Genomic DNA, 19388 nt, shown 5'->3' with positions numbered 1-19388 from the left:
AATGAGATTTCTAAAGTTTGCATTTTGCCATTTTCTTTCTAACAAGCTCGAAATTCAAATTGTGCAACACACCATTCCCCTTTGAGGTTTGCTTTTTTACATTGTGCTAATTCATTGTCCATCAACCTCATAGCGACAGTTGAACACTGACCATTTGGATGCATATTCAAATCAGTAACAGTTCATTTCTACACTGTTAGTTGGAACCCACTTCATTTCAATTTCTGTGGCAGCAAGGAAAACAGAAACTGCAAGAGGGAGTCTGTTTTCTGACTTTTTCAACCACAAATTTGACTTTTGAGAACGAAAAAGTAGAGCTGGTTTCAAACCTGTTCTCATCTCAAAGCAATTTGTAAGAAGCACGTTGCATCTGCCAGCCCAAGCATAAATAGAAACTGCACCAAGATCACCATGTTTAAAATGATGGAGCCTTCTACATTGAAGAAATTCTCTGCTTGTATTCTAGCAAGAGAAGTGGTCATATGCATGAGGATACATTTGGAATGAAAAATCATGTGAACAAATAACTAACCATTCAACAGCTGATTGTCCTCATCACTAGAAACATGGGAAACAACTAAAATACAAGCAACATTTGGGTGCATTGTCTAATTGAGCTGCAATCATTAGTCTTATGAAGTGGGGAGAAGAAAGTTGCAATTCCCTTCTCTAGCATTCATATGGAGGGTCTGGGCTCTGAATGGAAAATACATCAATTTCAAGATGGACATAGAAGGCAAGGAACTGAAATTTGAGGGTTACGTTTCATCATGTATGGTAGGAAACATCATACTTTTTTTTTGTCATCTCCACTTAATTCACAATTGGATTCACTTGTACATCCAAACAGCCAAAAGATCCCATTCAAAAGGATCATGACCTCAACATTTAAAGCAACCGAATGAACAGCTACAGATATTTCCTTGCAAGGGCTCGAACTTTTGTGTCGAAATGTGATGATGTGATGCGAGATCCTGGTAAGTATAGAGGATTCAGAATAATCTGCAAATGCAAACACAATCAAACAGTAACTTAATCAATCAAAATATGATCAGACAAACGACTCAAGGTTAATAACTTGTTGGAGGAAGTTTGATTCGAATTCAACAGTTCCATAGAGTTAGAAGCAGAAGATGTCTTTCCGCCATGCATCAAATTTCAATCTCAAAGTAGCAATAGAAACAAATCCATGACTTCATAACAAAGTTCACAAAATTCATCAAGAACATATAGAATTTCAAAAATATTTGACAATACCAGGGTCCATGATTAGAAGAATAGGATCCATTCTATACACTTCTTTAAAAAAAAATTCATGAATGATCCTCTTCTCCACACACTACACATTAATTTAGAAAAGAAAAAGGAAAAATGCTCCATCTAAATCATAGTGGGGCAGTGTACCTTTATATAAAGCTCATGGACCTCTTGGAAAAAGCTTTTTATCCCATCCTCGTTGCGAGAATCATGAAGTAGCATCAATCTAGTATGTATGATAGGTTGGTCAAGGAAAATAAAATTACAAACAAACACTCATTTTTCAATAAATACTTCAAATGATACATGTTAAAAAAAATTACAATAACTGAAGAAAAATCAAGTTTCAGAATATTTAAATAAATAAATAAACACCTAGGGAAAGAAATAAATATTGGATTCTGTGATGTATGGCTGGTAATCGTTACAATATCACTGATAAAACTATAGTCTTCTTTTATTGAAACATAATGTACAACAAAAGGATCTTTTTTGTTCTTACTGCAAAGGTGCATATCGATCAATAGTTTCAATGTAGTTCCAAGAATAGATACAAAACAAAAGGCAAGAAAAAGGTGACTGCATGTCCAAAAAATTCTTGTGCCTTAGTCCAGGTAACACACTATTAATAATCACAAAATCTTTTAAAAGTAGGACCAAAAGGTAATAAGATGAGAGAAAGTAAACTTGGATGGCTTATCCATGTGCAACAGAAACCAAGAACTGCACCGGTTAGGAGTGACTTGGTTCAAGCCGAAGGGTCTAAAAAGAGCAATGGAATGGCCCAAAAGGATGTGGGTGGAGGTTGACTGGAATGGTGGAACAAGATTTGAATAGGTCCGAGTTTGAAATGTCCCTGAAGCATTCTCCCTGATACAAGTTTCATTACCCACCCCCCACCCCCAAAAAAAAAACTTGTATCAAAACAGCAAAGACGAGGAATCAACATTCCACATACTACAGAAAATGCAACAAAAGGAATCAACATTTACATTAGGATCCATTTAATAAAAAAAAAAAAACTACTTAGATACTGTCTGAATAGGGGCTTGTGCTGTTGGTTATTTTCAAAAAAATAATAAAAATCATAAAATCTTTTAAGAGTATGACCAAGAGGTAATAAGATGAGAGAAAGTAGACTTAAATGGTTTGTCCATGTGCAATAGAAACCAAGATCTGCACTGGTTGGGAGTGACTAGGTTCAAGCTGAAGGCTCTAAAAAGAGGAACAAAAAGGACAAAGGATGTGGGTGGAGGCAAAGTGGAATGGTGGAACATGATTCGTTAAGGTGCAATTAGTTGAGATATGGCTAGATGATTTTATTTTATTTTTTTCATTTTTGTTTTTTTTGTTTTTTTGTTTTTTTTGAAGGGGAGGGGGGGGGGATGCTAAAAATGCTACAAAAGGAATAAACATTTACATTAGGACACGTCAATGACCAAGATACCAAATCCGCATTGGCCTTTCTAAAGGCTCCAATAGGATTGCAGGACGGATATCGGAAACAATTATTGTGAATACCCCGAATGAGGCTCAGATGATGATGATGATGATGAATCAAAAAATCCATAGTTATCTTGACAATCATGCACATTTAATCATATGTAGGAAGGATATGACCTGCAGTAACATATACGGACACCACTAGATCATTGAACCGGTCCATTGCCTTCAAGAACCTGATTACAATTGTAACATGCAAAACAATTAGCTGTGTGAAAATGAAGAATGAGGCTAGTAGTACCTGGCAAAATCACAAGCTCATGGGGTTTATTGTCATGTAAAAATGAAGAATGAGGGTGGTGGTAGATGGCAAAATCACAAGCTCAGGGGATTTATTGGTTGACGTCCCCAATAAGAAACATCAAGCAGTTGGTGGCAGTAAAAATGGTGATAGAACCTTACATAGCACTTGTGGTCCATGCAAGGTCCTGAACAATATCCAAGGCCGCATGTAAGATAAATTGGTGCTGATGAGCAGCTTCTTCTTTCTGTCAAATGAGCCTCACAAACGTAAGACAAGGTCAATTGGCCAATAGTAAATCAGCCTCTAAAACATCAAACAAAGATTTATCCATGACCAGACTATCAAGAAAACCAAAATCTTAGGAGCCATTTTAGTCTGTACCAGTCGGTGAAACCATTGACATACAATGAAACTACATTGTATCCGCACAATACAGCAAAATACCGTGACCAAAAATATGAAACAATAACATATCCATTCAGCTAAAATCGCCACAGATCAAAAACCAAAAGCTGTTAACATATTAACATTGTCATTACATGGGAATTTGAAACCTCTTTGGGGCCATTGAGGCAGCTCGTATCATGAATGGGATTTTGGGGCTCATCCAGTGGCAATTAGGACTTCTACAATCATCTTTGCACAAGGCTGATCACATAGCCTATGCTCTTTGCTAGGGAAGGAGTATAGTATCTAGATATGTATTGGGAAACCTCCGCTGCTTGTATAATTTTCTCTAATGAAGTTTTTACTCACTTTCTTAATATAAAAATAAAAAATCAGTCACAAGTTTATATTGAATTCAATTCCTAAGCACAAGTCAGTTACATCATTTCAAATTTATCAGCAATGTACTTATTTACTTCACAATATAGCCAAGTTTCCAGGTGTCAAAGAAAGTAAATACATCAGCAAGTAAAGCCAAGATCTTACAACTCAAGAAGAAGAAATTGTACCTTAACTGTGGAGCCCACTTCAGCTTCATATATTGGAATGTCATTCCTACTGACGATAATAAAACATGCTGTGCTAGCCATAATGTTCCTCTAAACCAAGTTAAGTACAACCTGATATGTTTCATATTATAAGGTAAGAGACTAAATTGAAGACCTCAATTCACAAGATAACTATATATTTTGTGAGGTAAAACAGAAGTGAATATAAGGTGTTGTTTGGATCCCCGTAAATGGTTTAAGTGGTAAATGATTTAAGAGGTGTAAATCATGTACAGCCTATCCTGTTTGGCTGTAAGTTGTAAATGATTGTCTATGTTTGGATAGCCTGTAAATTGTTTAAGTCCTGTAAATGGAGAGCAAATCTTTTCATTTATAGCCATTAGGCTGTAAATGATGAGCCTGTAAATGAAATCACAGCTTTTTGCCTGTAAATGAATGGGGCTAAAAGCTGTAAATGATTTACAGCCTGTAAATCATTTACAGACATTTTTCAGCATCCAAACACAAACTGTAAACCATTTACCTGTAAATCATTTAGAGTTCGCCCCATTTACAGGCATCCAAACAACCCCTAACACAAGCAACTGACAAAATTGGCACCATTAGAACGGTTCAGGAAAAAAAAGGGTTCTTTAGTTTTTAATAGATGTATTCTTGTCAATAAAAAGGTAAGTAGGCCACGTGTTAGAGGAAGGAAAATCCTTGAAAAAAACAGAAGAAGAGAACATCATGAAGGGATATTCGAATAATGCATGTAAGAGTTTTGTGCTTTCATTGCTGGTCCCAAGCTGGGATAAAGGAGGTGGGTTGTGTTAGGTTGGCAGCCAGTGTGAACTTTTGTTAGAACTATCATAAATCCTGACCATAATGGTGGAACAGGATTCTTGTAGCTAACCCCATTAGTTGCGTTAAGGCTTAGATGATGATGATGATGAAGGGATATCTGAAGAGGTGGGGTTAATGTTATGCACAATGAGAGCCTGCATCCTGAAAATTTACCCAAGGAGCATTCCAGTGGTACCAGGCAGGTTTGGGGCCCACATGATGTGTTTTCACCATCCAACCCACCTATCAGATGTGTAACCTCCAAAGACCGCTAGCATGCAAAACTAATGCGGGCCACAAAAAAGGGAATGAGCTGCAAGGGAACGCTCACCCTTGAATTCCACAACGGCCCACATGAGTCGCAAAACAGCCAGGTTGTTGGCATGAACCTTCAAAGGGTCTGAACAGCCTTGATTATGTATACACACACAACATGGTGGGGTCCTCCCATGCTAATCAACGGGTGGGCATTCCCTCTCAATATGTTCCCCGTGCTGTGGCCCATCCGAGTTTTGGATCAGTCTGATTTCTAGACTCTGGAGGCCTTTTCACTAGACGTATTTTATGGAAGGGTTGGATTCTGTCATTCCCATTTTCCATTTGATCAAGTGCTAATGGGCACATGCTTGTAAAGATTTTGAATTCTAGATCCAAGTAACAGAGTCTGATGCAATCGTCTCACATCCCACACGTGCACGCTTTGCACGTGTGTACAATAAAAGGACCACCTTCCTTTTTTAACCATCCTCACTTTCCATTTTTTTCAAATTTCTAAATTAGGAAATCTGCTCTTTCTTTCATATCTTTAGTTTTAGGCAGGGAATAATTTTAAATATTTTCTTATCTAAGTATCTTATTATTTTTCTTAATTATATAATGCTTTGTTACTTAGGTGTTTTCCTATTTCATAGATTTTTGGATTTCATATCTTTTATTACAGATTGTAAGGTTGATCATAAATAGCACTTCTGTCCTATGGAATAAGACAACTTGATCAATATTCTTTTTATAAAATTTTCTTCTTTTCTCTACAGTGGCTGTTGAAGGGAGGGAAAGTGATCTCTAGTTCTAGACTAGAGGAGTGTTGAGCTTGCTCACAATCTTACATTTGTGATCTCTAGCATCCGGCTAGAGGATTGTTGGATCTTTTCCACATTCTCTTTATTTTCTTATTGACTTATTTGCTTTCCCTTTTGGGTTTTCATCAAATTGGTATCAAAGCAAGTTCTACTCTTGGGAAAATTAGAAGGTAAATTCACACACGCCCCCCCTCAATCCAACCTTTCATCTTTCCTCTTCATTCATCCGTCACCTTTCTCTTTTCTTTCCCCTTTTTTCGTCCCATCTTAAAATCACCAAACCCTAACTCCACAAAAAAAAAAAAAAAAAAAAAAGAAGAAGAAGAAGAAAAAAGAAAAAAGAAAAAACTCTTCCAACCTTACAACATCATAATCCTGTCCCAACATATCAATTCCTTGTCCTTCCTCTCTTTCCTTACAAAAGAAAGAGAGAGAGAGGGAGGGAGGGAGGGAGGGAGGGAGAAAATTTTATTTTGTTTACTTGCCAAAGCCCGTTGTCTTATGCGCCGCACGAGAAGAGGGACGATTTACAATCCTGAGATGGCCACACAACCTCAAGAAGAAACTGTCACAACCCTGCAACAGGTGGTCTATTTGCTCACAAAACGGATGGATGACCTAGAGGCTTGTTCCATAGCCGGAATGAATGCTTTAGAAGGACGTATTATTATTCTCGAAAACACAAGCAAGGGAATCAATCCAAACCGCCAAACATCTATAGATGACGCTAATGGAGAATTGGAATCCGAAAATGTTGACTCAAGGCATCTTGCTCAAAATGGTAATTTCCAAGACGAAGAATATAAGCCTAGCTACAGGGCTCAACAACATCGCTATGCGCGACCAAGAGCCAGAGGGATGAACAACCTCCGACGGGATTATCCAATTTATCCAAAAGGACGGAGGAATATTCACACTTCGAATCCTGCCAAGCATTTCAAGATTGATATTCCAGATTACAATGGTAATTTGGATCCCAAAGTGTTCAATGACTGGCTAAAGTCGATGGAGCGATATTTTCGTTGGTATAAAATGGAAGAAGTTATCAAGTTGCATTTCACTACCTTAAAACTTAAAGGCGCAGCTTAAGACTAGTGGTACGCCATCGAAGAAGATATACAACGGTGTGGCCTTCCTCCCATAAGCAATTGGGAGGAAATGAAAGCAAGAATGAAACGAAGGTTCCTGCCGTTAGATTACAAGACGACCTCTTTTCAAAAGCTCCTCACACTTCGACAAGACAATCTGACCGTGGAGGAGTACACACAGCGTTATTATGACTTAGTCATTCGATGCCACTTAACAGAAATGGGCAGACAATAAGTGGCACGTTATTGTAATGGGCTACGGTTCGAAATTTAAAGAAAGTTGGTAACTATTCGGCTCAACAACATAGACGAGATGTATCAAATGGCCCGAAAAGTGCAGGACCGGAAGTTGATGATAAGGCGCGGTAACCTTCAAGGCAGGGATGATGCATCCACTCGTTCCATTACAAGTGGCTCCACTTCGCGCCCACAACCATTCGTGCCCCGCACTAACTTACCTTGGGATTACAACATCGGTCAGAACTCCGCCCAACCTGCCTCCAATCCTCTTCCCCGAAATGGTGATACCAAGGGAAAGTCTGTTGCAGTAATGCAAGGGAGGTCAACTAATCATTGCTTTAAGTGTGGTGGTCGTGGACATTACATGACTAAGTGTCCCTCTCGCAATCTCCAATTTTGTGAGACAAAAGACTTCATTGTAGGCCAAGTGGAAGATGAACACGCAAATGATCCAGAAGATGATGAGCATGATCTTGAGGAAGGCCTCGATAGCCTAAATGAAAACAAGTTATCATTGGTGGTCAGAAGGATTTTGACAACACCAAAGGAGGAGGCCCAAGAAGACTGGTTACGAACGAATATTTTCCATACATGAGTATCGTGTGGTGGAAAGGCTGTCAAAGTCGTTATTGACGGAGGCAGCAGCATGAACGTGGTCTCACAAAACATGGTGGATAAGTTGAAACTAAAACCCCAAACGCATCCCAAGCCATACAAGATTGCGTGGGTGAATGACACGTTCATCCCTGTGACTAAGAGGTGATTAGTCAACTTCTCACTTGGTCATTATGAAGAATCGCTTTGGTGCGACATCATTCCAATGAAGGTCACACATATATTACTGGGGCACCCATGGATATATAACAGGGATGTAACTCACAAGGGTCGCAAGAACACATATAGCTTTATATATAAAGGAAAGCCCATTACTCTTAACCATATGAAAGATGACGAACTTAAAGAGGCAAAGTTGGCTTCTACAATGTTGAGCATGGCCCGATTCATGGAGGAGAGTCGTGAACGTGGAATCATGTATACTCTGGTAGGATGCAAGATCGATCCATTTGATAATGTTATTGTTCAACCACCCGAGATTCTGGACATTGTCCCAATTTCAGGATTTGGTCCCTAATGAACTACGAAGTGAACTTCCACCCATGCGGGACATTCAGCATGCTATATTGATCTGGTACCTGGAGCGCCATTACCATATCTTCCAGCATATCGAATGAACCCGACAGAGCATGTACAGCTTCATCGACAGGTGGAAGAATTATTATTAAAGGGGTTCATTCGTGATAGTCTCAGCCCGTATGTTGTGCCAGCGTTGTTGGCACCAAAGAAGGATGGCAATTGGCGAATGTGTGTTGACAGTCGCGCCATCAGCAAGATAACAACGAAGTACTGTTTTTTCATTCCGCACTTAGATGATATGCTGGACATGTTGGCAAATGCTACAATTTTTTCGAAGATTGATTTGCGAAGCGGGTACCATCAAATACGAATTCGTCCTGGCGATGAATGGAAAATTGCTTTCAAGACAAAGGATGGATTGTATGAATGGCTAGTTATGCCATTCGGTTTGACAAACGCACCTAGCACATTCATGCGGGTGATGACGCAAATTCTACGATCATTCATTGGCAAGTTTGTCGTCGTATACTTCGATGACATCCTCATTTATAGCCATTCACAAGAAGATCATTTGGACCATCCTTGCCAAGTGATGAGAGTACTGCGCCATGAGAAACTCTACATCAATTTCAAGAAGTGTACCTTCATGAGTTCTAGCGTGGTCTTTCTTGGGTTTGTCGTTTCAGCAGAGGGCGTAAAGGTCGATTCAGAAAAGATAAGGGCTATTGTTGAATGGTCTACTCCCGTAAACATTCATGAGGTTCGTAGTTTTCATGGGCTTACAACATTTTATCGAAGGTTTATTCGAAACTTTAGTTCCATCATGGCGTCAATTACTAAATGTATGAAGTCCAATCCATTTGAGTGGACTGAAGCAGCAACAAAGGCATTGCAAGAAATCAAGCAGAAAACTACAAAGGCTCCAGTTCTTAGACTTCCTAATTTCAAAAAAGTGTTTGAAGTTGCTTGTGATGCATCGCACGTAGGCATAGGAGGTGTTCTTAGTCAGGAAGGACATCCGGTGGCCTTTTTCAGTGAGAAGCTCAATGCGGCATGAAAGAAGTATTCTACTTACGATGTGGAGTTTTATGCTATTGTACAAGCTCTGAAGCATTGGCATCATTACCTCATTAACTGAGAGTTTGTACTCTATTCTAATCACGAGGCATTACGTTACTTGAATTCTCAGAAGAATTTGAGTGCTAGGCATGCTAAGTGGAGTGCTTATGTTCAAGAGTTCACCTTCAACCTCAAACACCGCGCCAGTATTGAAAATAAGGTAGCAGACGCCCTCAGCCGAAAGTAGCACCTTTTGTCTACCTTATCAATTTCCATTGTTGGATTTGAAGAACTTAAACGGGACTATGCCAAAGATAATGATTTTGGAAAGGTATTTTCAACACCCATTTCCGGTGCTTTCTGGTGCAGGCACCGAGTATCCAGGGTATAGCTTACACGATGGGTACTTGTTCTTCGACATGAGGTTGTGTCTTCCTAAGAGTTCCTTGCGAGACTTGTTATACGAGAGCTTCATTCAGGGGGCTTAGGTGGTCACTTTGGTATCGATAAAACGACAACTCTGGTTAAAGATCGTTTTTACTGGTCAGGTTTAAAGAAAGACGCTGGGATCATTGTTCATCAATGTCGAGCGTGTCAGCTTGGTAAAGGTAGTAAGCAGAATACTGGTCTTTATACGCCATTACCCATGTCAAATGGTCCATGGAAAGACATCAGTATGGATTTCGTCTTAGGATTGCCTAAGACTCAACGTGGCTATGACTCTGCTTATGGTGGTTGACAGGTTTTCAAATATGGCTCATTTTATCCCTTGTAAGAAGACATCAGATGCCATGCACATTGCCAATGTTTTCTTTAAAGAGGTGGTTCGTCTACATGGTGTTCCCAAAACCATTGTACCTAATCATGACGCCAAGTTTATGAGCTACTTCTGGTGCACCTTATGGTCTAAAGATGGGAACTATGTTGAAATTCTCAAGTACGTATCATCCGCAAACAGATGGGCAAACTGAAGTCGTAAACCGTAGCTTTGGGAATCTACTTCGATGTCTGGTTGGTGACCATATAAGCTCATAGGACATTGTGCTACCACAAGTTGAGTTCGCTTATAACAGTTCTATGAACCGCACTACGGGACTCTCTCCTTTTGAAATTGCAACCGGAATGCGACCGTGACAACCTATCGATTTAGTCCCACGTCCTAGTGTGACTCGATCGAGCCAGGACGTCGAAGCTTTTGCACAACAAGTTAAGGAGATACATGAAGAAGTTAGGCAAAAGATCACCCTTAGTAATGAAAATTACAAGGGATATGCAGATGTTCGACAACGTCTTGCACAATTCCAAGAAGGAGATAGAGTCATGATGCGACTTAAGCCTGAGCGGTTTCCAACAGGCTCTTATACAAAGCTCCACTCTAAAAAGGCAGGTCCTTGCCACATTTTGAAGAAGATAGGTGATAATGCATACCTAATCAAGTTGCCAGCTGAAATGAAGATTAGCCCCATTTTTAATGTGGAAGACTTCACAATTTATCTTGGACATTATACAAATGAGAGCACGGAAGAACAAGCTATCCAGATACCTAAGGTACCACGCCAACTCGAAGAAATCATTGAGGACGTGTTGGATGATCAGATAGTTTTCACACGCCAAGGAGGGTATCAGAAGTTTCTTGTCAAATGGAAGATTCGACCAAAGTCCGACAGCACATGGATTTAAGCAGAGGATTTCAGGCGCATCAACCCAGAACTCTATGAGGGGTACATTGCCATTAACTCGAGGAAGCAGAGTTTTTTCAAGTCGGGGGGAATTGGTGCAATCGTCCCGCATCCTGCACGTGTGTACAAGAAAAGGACCACCCTTTTTTAACCATCCTCACTTTCCATTTTTTTCAAATTTCTAGATTAGGAAAATTGCTTTTTCTTTCATATCTTTAGTTTTAGGTAGGGAATAATTTTAAATATTTTCTTATCTAAGTATCTTATTATTTTAGGCATTTTCTTAATTATAGAATGTTTTGTTACTTAGGTGCTTTCCTATTTCATAGATTTTTAGATTTTATATCTTTTATTACAGATTGTAAGGTTGATTATAAATAGGATTTGTCCTATGGAATAAGACAACTTGATCAATATTCTCTTCATGAAAATTTCTTCTTTTCTCTACGGTGGCTGTTGAAGGGAGGGAAAGTGATCTCTAGTTCTAGACTAGAGGACTGTTGTGCTTGCTCACAATCTTGCATTTGCGATCTCTAGCATCTGGCTAGAGGATAGTTGGATCTTTTCCACATTCTCTTTATTTTCTTATTGACTTACTTGCTTTCCCTTTCGGGTTTGCATCAGAGTTAAAAGCAAAAGCTCATAAAAAGATCATCACAGCCATTGTTCTCAGAACCAGATCAATACAACGGCCAGATATCATTAGCAACCTGCCCCACCCTCTTACCTCATCTCAATCTTGTCCCTCCCACCCCTCAAAGAAGCAGCCAGAACCCCCCATCCTCTCCAGGAAATGGGCCCATCTCTGGAATTCAACCCCACATCTCCTTCCAGATGAATCCACCACTCCCAAAGATTCCAACAAAGGAGAAGGAAACAATCTCGATCTCCATCCTAAAACCAACATTGAAAAATGGATCGCGTATGCATGTCCTGCGGGGGTCGGATCGAGAGCTTTGGCATCATACAATTTCATCATCTCCCTCTCAAGAATCGGGTGGGTGTGTGTGTGTGTGTGTGTGTGTGTGTGTGTGAGAGAGAGAGAGAGAGAGAGAGAGAGAACACGATAGGTGGAGATAAAGAGAAGAGATAGAGGACTAACCTGCTTATGGTGCGTGTCGCCCTTTTCACCGAAGAAATGGTGGTGTCGATGGATGGGAGATAGGGGTGGGCATCGAGTCGAGGCGGGCCAAGCTCGGCTCGGCTTGTCCATGCTGTACTTGAGTTCGAGCTTGAGCTCAAGCTCGGCCACGAGCTCAACATTGAAGCTTGGCTTTTTTGCCAAAGCTGTCGAGTCGAGTTCAAGTCGAGCTAGTGGTTTGAGTCGAGTCGAGCTCAAGCCTATTCATATCATCATATATGAACTTATTAAATTTTTGGCTAAAAAATACAAATTAAATGTCAATTATGCTAATGCCACGTCACTAAGACATAAACCTTTAGATACTATCAGTATCATACCACAAAATCACATTTTGTTCTCAACAATCAACATCAATTCCAAAGAGCACTTAAAACTTACAATATATCAAAAATTATAAAGTCGTTCAGGAAAATTTTTAAAGCTTACCTTCATTCAAGCATTCTGGTCCACGTTTTCAATTCCATTGTCATCTTCATACTCTTTAGCATCGAAACTGTTACCACCCTAAACTGGATGTAACCAATCTTGAGTACATATCAGTGCTTCAACTATATTCGAGGCAAGTGAGCTTCGATACTTACTAACTACCCTGCTCCCAGTGCTAAAAGTTGATTCTGATGCCACGGTCGAAATTGGAATTGATAAAATGTCCTGTGCCATCAACGAAAGTCTAGGGTATTCACGAGCTCGAAACTTCCACCATTGCAAAACATCGAAATCATTATCTTTTAGCCTTATGACCAGCTCTTTTAGATACTTCTCCACTTCGGATTCAGTTTTCTGCGCATCCGTTTCTTCTTTGTCTAAGAAAGACAAAGTCACGAAGTCGCTCGCCCTCAGTAGAAGAACTACCCACAGTTTGAGAAGTACCTATTGCACTTGATGTTTCAGCCGAATTATCAACATATGAAGCAAACAACTCTTCAATTGCAGTATTAATAATGGCGGTCTCTGCTGAAACTCTTTCGAAACTGGAACAAAGCGATCTGAAAACAAATCTAACCATTGCCATCTTATATCGTGGATCCAGGACAACTGCAATAGCCATTAACAAGTGGCATTCAGCCCAATACTGATCAAATTTCAACTGCATTCCTAGAGCCATCGCTTTTAAAAATTACGAACCATCAGCAGCACACTTTTTTAGCGCATTCATAATGAAAATAATTTCAGAAAGAAATTGATTTGCCGTGGGATACTTATTTACTGAAAAAATCTTCGTGCAGTCATAAAAAACTTTGAGAAACCGATGACCATCTTCAGCTTTCTTCTAGTCTTCATCACTTGGCACGTATACGTACATTTTATCACACACCACAAGTTCAGGGAATGCAACTTTAAACTGTAAAGTTGTATCCAACATTTCATAAGTGGAATTCTAGCGAGTGCAGACATCTAACTTCAACTACTGTTTAGATTTCAAATCTAAACGTTAGATTATATCATTCCATGTACTCAGTCTTGAAGATGACCCCCTTATGTATTTAACGTTATCTCATATGTTTACAATCGTTGAATCAATTGCTTTCAGCCCTTCTTGCACAATCAAGTTGAGTGTATAAGCACAATATCTAACTTGGAATATTTTACCTTCAAATAATAAATTTCCGACAGCCTTGAACTGAGTACGTAAGAAAGAAACCAAAGTATCATTGGACGAGGCATTATCTAAAGTAATTGAAGAAATTTTCTTTTCAATACCACACTCAACAAGACAGTTGTAAATGCAAGCGGACAGTACCACACCGGTATGAGGAGGAGGAACGTGGCAGAAGTTTAAAATCCTCTTTTGTAGTTTCCAATCCACATCAACAAAGTGTGCAGTCAATGACATATATCCCTTTCTTTGATTCGAAGCCGTCCACATATCCGAAGTCAAACTTAATCTGGATACGGATGCCAGGAGAGCTTTCAAGTTAGCTTTCTCAACAGCATACATCTTCATGCACTCTCTTTTCACAGTAGTACGAAAGGTCTTCTCACATCTGGGATTTAGAAATTTACAAAATACCATGAAAACCTTGCTTTCTACCATGCTAAATATCTTCTCATTGACTATCACTAATCTCGCAAACCACTCATTCAGTTTATCTGGATCATACTTATACGTTGAGAGTGCAGCTTTAAAGTCGTCATCTTCAGAAACGGTAAATGAAAGCAGTTGCTGAACTCCACCCTTCAATGTTCTTGGTCTCTTCACACATTTATCAAGATGCCTCTAATAGTGAGTTGTAAGAGAACCAGAATGCTTGCCGTAAAGAGTTTTACAAAACTTGCATCTAATCTAGACTGAACCATCTGGTTGCGTGAACTCATCAAAAAATTCTCATATCACCGATCTTTTTTCCCTTTCACAAAACCTGAAGCTGTTTCAACTTTGTTTTTTTAATTTTTCTTCATCCACAACAAAAGGAGATGTGATTCACGCATCAGTGCCAGGAGTACTTGGGTTTTCTTCAGTAGTCATCTAAAAATCAAAAGATAGTCATCTAAAAATCAAAAGATAACAAGGGTAGGGTAAGATCAGGACTTTTATATGTTGAAGGAATCAGTCAACCACAATTATAATTATATATATATATATAATATATAATACAAACAATATTGGGCCCCTTCATAAACTGCAAGACACAAGTGTCTCAAATAGTCCCCTAATAAATAAATCCACCGGGATACATACATATACATAACTATAAATTGTCTATAATTGTTTCAAATTTTGTTTATTAATTGTCTCGAAATATCTTATTCCTACTTGTCTCTATCTAAAAGTGTTAATTGTCTCTATCTCATTCGGTAACATACCATGTACTATCCTAATTCAATTTACATGCGAATCGAAATTTCGGTAGCACCTCCCTATATTCTCCAAATATATGTAAAATTCAATACTAATTAGTTGTCACACCCACATGTAATCCATTACACATATAGTGGTAACCAACTAGTAAAGAACCACATATCCAGAGAAAATATAGGGAAGTAGTACCGAAATTCCAACTACATGTAAATTGAATGATGACAACCTAAGTACATGGTATAATACCGAACTGTTCAAAATGAGACAATTTAGGAATCCATAAAGAACAAGTATATTTTCAGTGAAATGATCATACCTGTTCAATATAAATTCCTAAACGGGGGATATATTGCTAAACTACTAAGTGGCCTAAATATTATTTAACAGCATCAGATGATAAATAATCATAAGTATCAATATAACAATATGTAAAGAACAATTATCAAAATATACAAGAAACAGTTTATCCATACAACTACAAGTCTACAAGAGAAAAAAAATTAAGAACAAATAAGAAGATAATGCATGTGATCATTAACCGACAATATTTTAGTTAAGTTACAACATTTTAGTAGGAAAGTTAAGTCCATACAAGTACAACTACAACTACAACTCTATAAGTTTATAAGATTACAACTAAAAAACTTAATACATCAGATTCAAAGTTAATTTTCCTACTTTAGATCAGATCCATAATTTTCGCTTGGGCTAGTGGTACTATCCTCTCCAATATGATCATTAACCTCCCCTGAATCAAAAGGTGGGGAGACTGTTTCACCATGCTCTTGTATAGATTCAGCTAATTTTTTCAAACTATCTTTATGAGCTGATCTATACAGAATACCCAAATTCATGTCGAATGAGGCGAGTTTGGAAATTAACGTTGACGGCTTCTTGCTTGTCGAGCTCGATCCTGCTTCTGTGTCATGTTGTCGAGGAGTACATCGTTGATATCTTGATGCATCTGCCTCTTCCTTGCTCAGCTTCCAGGCTAATTGTAAATGTACTTCTTCCAATCTTCTTAATCTAGTTGTTTTCTCTTCTTCCTCTTCCCTACTTATTCTCTTGACCCTCTCCATTTCAAGCTCTTCATTGATTAGAACGGGTCTGTTATTGTATATCCTATGGCTAGTTGTATTTGGTGTGAGGGAGGGAGTAGAAGGCTTCTTACTAGAGTCTACAAGAGTCTTGTATAAAAATCGTATCTCCTCTGATGCTTTGGGACATCGTTTTGCATCTCTCCCCAACCCGAAAAGTGTAATCTAAGCCAATTTGTTTTGTTAACAAATTTGGCCCCACACAATTTACATTGGATTTTCATTCTTCTAAAAGTGGGGGAGTACACTTGGGATCCATAATCCCAAATATTGGTGGATGGATCATCTGAAGACATTGCTTGCTGCACACCATTTAGAAACAAAGCATATTTAGCTTCCAAATTTTCAATTCTCTAAAGCTTCTTTTAGTTAAGTAAATGACTAGAGTTCCCAAATCACTATAAGTTAGAGTGCTCCCTATTACATCCACACACGCAACTTCCATCTGGTGGGCCATACTATAAAAAATCAGGCCAGTTCATTCATCGAGTGGGCTGCAGCGCATGTGTACATCAAGTAAATGACTAGAGTTCCCAGATCACTATAAGTTAGAGTGCTCCCTATTACATCCACACACGCAACTTCCATCTAGTGGGCCATAATGTAAAAAATCAGGCCAGTTCATTCATCAAGTGGGCTGCGGCGCATGTGTACATCAAGTTAAACTATCCAAATGGTCCATTGTAGATAAGAGGTGAACCCAAAAGCAAATTAATCAAGCCATTCGAACCAATACTGATCAATTGAAATCTGTTTGTCAGATTCCACTAAATTTCACTTTAACCTTTTCAGATGTGATTTTTTTTTTTTTTTTTGAAAGATAACGATCTCATTAATAGAGGAAAGAAACAAAAGGAGAACCAAAAAAGAAGAAAAGGAAAACAACAAGAGGGAAAAAACAAGAGGGAAAAAAAACAGGCTGCAGAGGTTGCAGCCCCTAAACACCTAAGAAACAGAGGTCCTCAGCTGACCAAGAATCTACTTGAGAAGCCCATTCAATAAGCAGGCATTTGGACTTGGAAATAACTGCATCAGTCGAGCTGGAAGCATTTTCGAAAAATCTGTTATTTCTTTCAGTCCAGACAGACCACCAGATGGAGAGGATCGCCATCCTCCAGAGCCTAGTCATCCTTTTGCCTATATGCACCCCTTGCCACGTGAAGAGAAGGCTGTCCACTGAGTTTGGGGTGCACCAGCAGACCTTAAACCGAGCGCGGATGTCATCCCAAAGCTTGCAAATTAAAGGGCAGTGAAGAAGGAGATGATCTACTGTTTCCTTGGATCTCATACAGCACATACAGATATTAGCCAGCGGCATGAACCATCACACACTGCCAGTTGGATGTGATTTTTGGTTTTGAAGCCCATATAAACAGGCTGTTACAATACCATTTAGATAGTTTAATTTGAGTTTAGGGAATGACAAATGTACCATTTTCAAGTGCACGAGCATGAACCGTCACACACTGCCAGAGAGGGAGAGAGAGAGAGAGAGAGAGAGAGAGAGAGAGATGAAAATGATAGTGGCAATGCCACTAAGTAACACCCCTTTTCAACATAGCTTATTGTACAAGTCATATTTCACTTCTAATAGTTTATACTCCACAAATTCCATAGTGGATTTCTGTCTGATTTGTCACAGATAGTTTCTATCAAAGAATCCCCTGTTTCAAATGAGTGATTTGATTCCAATTACTACATTTTAAGCCGCATTTAGTGTCCACACATCTTTTCAATGGACTAGATGCTGTTCCTCCCAAATCAAGATCAGCTAACTTCACTAATCTTTGATATGGAGTGCAAAAATGCAGAAAAATCAATGGCTTGTAACTCACAGTTCCCATTTTGCATGCGGCCCCACCCACGAATTGTTTGATACTCTGGCTGCATCTAAGCTAGCACACATATCTTGGTTGGTTCAGTTTAAATAATATGCCCCCCTATGTAATTTCCCAGTAACTTCTAATTGCCTGAGTATCAGCCATCACATTATTCTAGAGTATTTATTTCCCTCCCACGAAAAAGTCGGTTTCACTTGCAATATGGGGTGTGCAATATACCGATTTGGGAAGAGAGTAATGTTACTAAAAGCAACGGTTTCCAGATATGATGAGAAGGAGCTTCCACAGGAAGATCAGATGCTCAAGATTTTAACCCAAGAACGTTCAATGGCCATTAAAGATGCGGTACCAAATCTCACACACATTGCTTGTAATCGATTTCTTGGTAAGGATGGGCCATTTGTTTGATTGATTAAGATGGATCCAGATGGATATTCTTGAAACAAATAAATAAATAAAAACTTACCTTGAAGAGATTGGAAGAGAGAGAGAGAGATCCGCCCGAGTCGGGATTGGGCGCGGCCGCGCTGGTTCGGTCGGCGAGATGGGTGGTGGTGGTCCGGTGGAGTGCTGGCCGTGCGAGCAGCGTGCTGTCTTGCTCCGTTGCTTGGAAAGACTGGTGGTGGTGGTGGTCCGATGGATCGCTGGTCGGGCGCCGGGCAGCGGCTGGGTAGGGTAGTGGAGAACAAAGAGAAGAAAGGGAAAGTGAGGCTAGAGTTGGGTCGGGTTGCTTGCTGTAGAATGGAGTGTTTTGTTTTTTTTTTTTTTTAACTTATATTTATATTATATATATTATATAATATATTTAATATATATAATATTTATTAATATACTTATTAATCAAGTCGCGTCGAGCTCGAGCTTCGAGTCGTGTTGAAATGCCTTATATTCAAACTCGGCTTGAACTCAACTTGAGCTTTCAAAAATTAACCTAACTCAGCTCGCATCGGCCATTCAAGCCGAGTCAATCCGAGCGAGCAAGTTTTTCGAATTGACTCAACTCGTGAACAACCCTAATGGGAGAGGGAAGAAGAACAGGAGAAGGAGAACAGAGCAGGCCGCACGAGCTTTTTGAGTCTGAAGCCTGCTTCTCCACACTGGGAGTGAATATGGGTCAGGTAATAGGAGCCCCGGACCCGTTCCATTTAGGGCCTGTTTGGCCAAGCAGATCCCACAGTATTAGGAGGGATGGGATTGGCAATATCCTGGGATAGGCATGACGAGCCAAACAGATCTAGTGAACTTGTCCCGGGATATGAGCAATCCCATGGATCTTAAGACAATCCACTGACATCACCATCATTACCTTAAAATTGATCCTATCCCTTGGTTGGATGGATTGGAAGGTAAAATTGCAGGATATGCACGGCATGCCAAACAGACCCAGTGAACTTGTCCCGGGATATAAGCAATCCCATGGATCTTAAGACAATCCACTGACA

At 39.4% G+C, this 19388-nt stretch overlaps 1 protein-coding gene and 1 long non-coding RNA gene across 7 annotated transcripts; one reads left to right on the top strand and one right to left on the bottom strand.

The window, feature by feature from the left end:
* Window positions 1-511: 511 nt before the first annotated feature.
* Window positions 512-19046, bottom strand: LOC131223196 (uncharacterized). 6 transcript variants are annotated; one of them, XM_058218515.1, is made up of 8 exons: window positions 18971-19046; window positions 12167-12226; window positions 3961-4071; window positions 3163-3248; window positions 2876-2936; window positions 1405-1491; window positions 896-1002; window positions 512-851 (listed from the first exon to the last, which is right to left on the bottom strand). In XM_058218515.1, the coding sequence occupies exons 3-7, from the start codon at window positions 4039-4041 to the stop codon at window positions 910-912; spliced, it is 408 nt and encodes a 135-aa protein (XP_058074498.1). In that variant the 5' UTR covers window positions 4042-4071; window positions 12167-12226; window positions 18971-19046; the 3' UTR covers window positions 512-851; window positions 896-909. The 6 variants fall into 6 exon arrangements, with proteins under 6 accessions (XP_058074498.1, XP_058074495.1, XP_058074499.1 ...); XM_058218512.1 differs by having other exon boundaries at window positions 512-1002; XM_058218516.1 differs by having other exon boundaries at window positions 512-1002; window positions 1405-1499; window positions 2884-2936.
* Window positions 2397-2804, top strand: LOC131223198 (uncharacterized). Its single transcript, XR_009160327.1, has 2 exons — window positions 2397-2598; window positions 2634-2804. It is a non-coding gene; the product is annotated as an uncharacterized LOC131223198 (long non-coding RNA).
* Window positions 19047-19388: the final 342 nt, after the last annotated feature.

The sequence above is a fragment of the Magnolia sinica genome, chromosome 13 (genome assembly GCF_029962835.1).
Source record: "Magnolia sinica isolate HGM2019 chromosome 13, MsV1, whole genome shotgun sequence".
Taxonomy (NCBI): domain Eukaryota; kingdom Viridiplantae; phylum Streptophyta; class Magnoliopsida; order Magnoliales; family Magnoliaceae; genus Magnolia; species Magnolia sinica.
The sequence above is the reverse complement of the archived record's forward strand: the minus strand, read 5'-3'. Positions and strand labels throughout refer to the sequence as shown.